General features: G+C 30.1%; 1 protein-coding gene across 1 annotated transcript in view; it reads right to left on the minus strand.

The window, feature by feature from the left end:
- LOC107456893 (transcriptional repressor scratch 2) overlaps positions 1–2,802 on the minus strand; it is a 98,753-nt gene extending 95,951 nt beyond the window's left edge. The window contains exon 1 of the mRNA XM_016074868.3: positions 874–2,802. Within this exon, the coding sequence (XP_015930354.1) occupies positions 874–1,009 (136 nt within the window). The 5' untranslated portion in view covers positions 1,010–2,802. The remainder of the gene's footprint in view (positions 1–873) is intronic.
- Positions 2,803–3,544: the final 742 nt, after the last annotated feature.

The raw sequence follows: 3,544 nt of genomic DNA on the forward strand, positions 1-3,544 counted from the left end.
ATATTAAAATATATATATATAATAATAATAATAATAATAATAACAATAAAGCCTTTAATAAAGCCATACAATTGTCTTGATATTTAAATGAGCTAATCCTTTTTATGCTTCACTCAAAAACGACAAATACCTTTAGAGAGTTGAAAAATTCACAGTTAATACAGAAGTTAAAACATTACTTCTCAAATGTAAAAAAAAAAAATTAAAATAACATCTGGGCACATATTTCGTTTCGCGGGATTTTAACTTAAATTCTTGATTGGTTTACTTAAAATAATGCAAATTCATAATGAATCGAAGGTTATAATGTAAAGCCATTTTTCCTTTTAAATTTATTGTATCCGAATAAGAGTTAAAATTTTCATACCATATAATGAATTAAATTTTTACATCGTAGTAAAAAAATATTTGCGCAAAATATTTATTTTAATTTAAATGTATAATTTTAAAAAATGCATGCAAAAAATAGCTTTGATGATTAATAATTTGCAATAAACAAATTCTTCATAACTAGCATACATTTTACTTTAATTATGCTTTCCGGGTTTTTATTTTTTACATATGTTCTTATTTCAAATTTTATTTTTCAAAGACCAAGCTATAGAAATGCTTTTTTTGAATAAAAATGACTGAAAAAAAAACTGCATTTATTATTTCTGAAATGTATAATTATTACATTTAATAGTTTGTAATAATTGACTTTTTCATGATTGCTATATTTTTTTTATTATACTTTCCAGATATTGCCTTTTCTTCTCGTAGGTTTTGATTTTAAATGTCAATAATAGTTCTACCTAAATTCATTCTAAATAAAAAAAATGAAGAAATTCATCATTTTCAAATAAAAATGAATGATAAAAAATCTGCACATACCATTGTTGTAATGTATTGTGAATCCTTGAGGTGGTGTAGCTGCTTCAGAGGGGCTGGCTGGGGCTTCATGGTAAGGCCACCGGTTGCTATGATCAACAGGGTGCTTCACCTTCTTCACTAGAAAAGAGCGCGGCATCTTCAATCGACCGGATCTCTCCTCCTTTTTTAATCGTTCTCTTAAAGGTTAACTAAATCTGTAGTTTTCCAACAGCGCTCTTTTCGTTCGCAAATTTAATTAAGATGCCAGTATTCTGATCAACGACGATGAAAAAGAAAAATCAATTACTCTTTATCGCCTGCTTTTAATCGGATTGTTTATCATCAATTAATCGTTTTGTTTTCAACGTTTATGCGCGTTGACATCGTCTGCTGAGTGATCTCCCTTTTCTCTTCAGCTCAATCAGTGACGAAAGATGTTGCGATGATAGTTCAACAGGTACTTTTAATCGATTAGTAAGTTTTCAGTTCCATGTCATTTACGGCTATATTACTCTTTCTGCAAATGTTATTTATTTTATATCCAACAAAGATAGTCCAAATTATACGAATTTTCCTTTATCGTCTGCTTTAAGACAATAAAAATTTTTAATTGTCAGTTCTTAAAAGATGAAAATATTTTTAATATTCTTGCAATTCATTCTATACGAAATACTTTTTAAAGAACACATATTACGCATTCTTTTAAACAAAATAGTTTTAAATAAATTGAGAAATTGGCGCATTCGTTGCAGAGGGAGAACCTTTAATACTATAGTTTAGCTTCATTTATAATTCTTTTCGTCATGTACTATAACTAAATGTTAGAAAATTATTGCTGTTTATAGATACAATTTTCTTATGGAAGTGTTCTATTTAATAAATGCTGACGCTGTTCTTTTGATAATAATGATTAATATATTTTACAGTTCTCAAATATCTAATCATGATATTTCTTTTATACTCTTATATATAAATCTAATAGAAAAAATTGGAAAGTTCTGTTACTTACAAGTTAGTACATACACTTTAAAATTGATCACAGTAAATTCAATTCCTCAATATTCCTTTTTCGCTTTTGCCGTAATTCTTCTTCAACAATAAACAAGAAGTTCAACTAATTCAAAGAGCACCAAAGCACACGATAAAAATTATTGCTGAAAGAATTATTCAATCACATACGACTTGACTAGTTCATTATTGCTCTTTGTAATGCCATCTTAAAAGATTTCACATCATCTTCATTTTATGAAAATCGCCACAAATCTTTACTACATTTCCTATATTTAGGTTTTAGGATAAAAGTTTTGGCTTAGCACCACCATTTGCTTTCTGATTCTTCCAAATTCAAACTTTAGATTTCCTTGCTGAAGAATAAAACACTCGCAATGAAACCCATTTAAGTGCGAGCATTTTTATGGCCCTACTATGAAGAGTTTTTTCAGCATTGAAACCTTATGAACGCCTAAATGGATTCTCTTATGATCGTAATAGCCAACTTCAGTTACGCAGTAGAATTTCTTTTGAAGAACTTCTTAAAGCAGTCGAAGTAAAAGTTAATAATCATTTACTGAGTTTCGTGCAATAGTCAGAAAAATCATTTGTTTTTCATTAATCAAAGAAAGACTGTTTGTAATAATTAAAATTGATCGTTTGCAATAATAAATCAGACGAAAATAATTCTAAAATAAAATCGTTTTCTTTTCATTATTGTTTTTTGAAATATGGAGTAGTCATTCAACAGTCTAAAAAAGCAAGGACATATACGCCCTTCAATATGGTCTAAGAGTAGATAAATGCAAGCGATCACCAGTTGCATGTAGAGGGGTATACAGAAAGGGGTGATCCGCTCCGTGCGTGTAATCCGAACGGCGGAGGTAAATAGTCCCTTCTGGCGAATGGAACCCTTGTGACATGTTGGGTCTAACGTGGCAGCTTACTGCTGACTGAACCGATACCAGAGTTCCCTCGCTCTAGCCATCTCTGTGTGCGCAGAAACAACGCGCATTTTTCTTTCTACCCTACTGCCCGTCTACCACCCTTCTACCCTCCATTCCCGACAATAGGCTTAATTACCCGAGGGAAAAGTGGCAAATTTTTACCGTGTTTTCTTTTCTCAGTGCACGGGCTAAATCGTAAATTTGTTCTAATTGCTAGAGTGTTCTTTTGTTGCAAAAGAAGCAGGGTAGTGATGTATAAAATGCATAAAACCGTGCTATTCCCTCGATGAATAGTTTGAATTTTTGTTGCTCTTTTTTACCTATTGAAGAATTCGCTGAATTTCATCAAGTGGTTGGTGCTATTAAGTAAATTAAAATGAGGCTTAGCTTACTGGATAAAAAGTAAGCACTTTGATAAAGGGTAAAAGGAAATTACTTATCTTCTAAAACGTTAGTGCTACAAAAAAACTTTACTGTAGAATTAATCAAAGGCAACTCAATTTCTATTAAAATTTCCTGAAGTCAAAAGTAAAAATCCAATCTTTTTTTAGTTAACTTCTTCTAAAATACGAATAAAATGGTTCTAATGAAGGATCGTACAACCAGTAATATAAGTTTGCTGTAAAATTTACTGAATTTATTAGATATTGCAATATTATTTTTTATAAAAGAAAAAGCTGTATTTTAAATTTAATTAGATGCTAATCAATCACTATTAAAGCCTAAATAATGTAATACACTCATGTGATTCTAAG

The sequence above is a fragment of the Parasteatoda tepidariorum genome, chromosome 8 (genome assembly GCF_043381705.1).
Source record: "Parasteatoda tepidariorum isolate YZ-2023 chromosome 8, CAS_Ptep_4.0, whole genome shotgun sequence".
Lineage (NCBI taxonomy): Eukaryota > Metazoa > Arthropoda > Arachnida > Araneae > Theridiidae > Parasteatoda > Parasteatoda tepidariorum.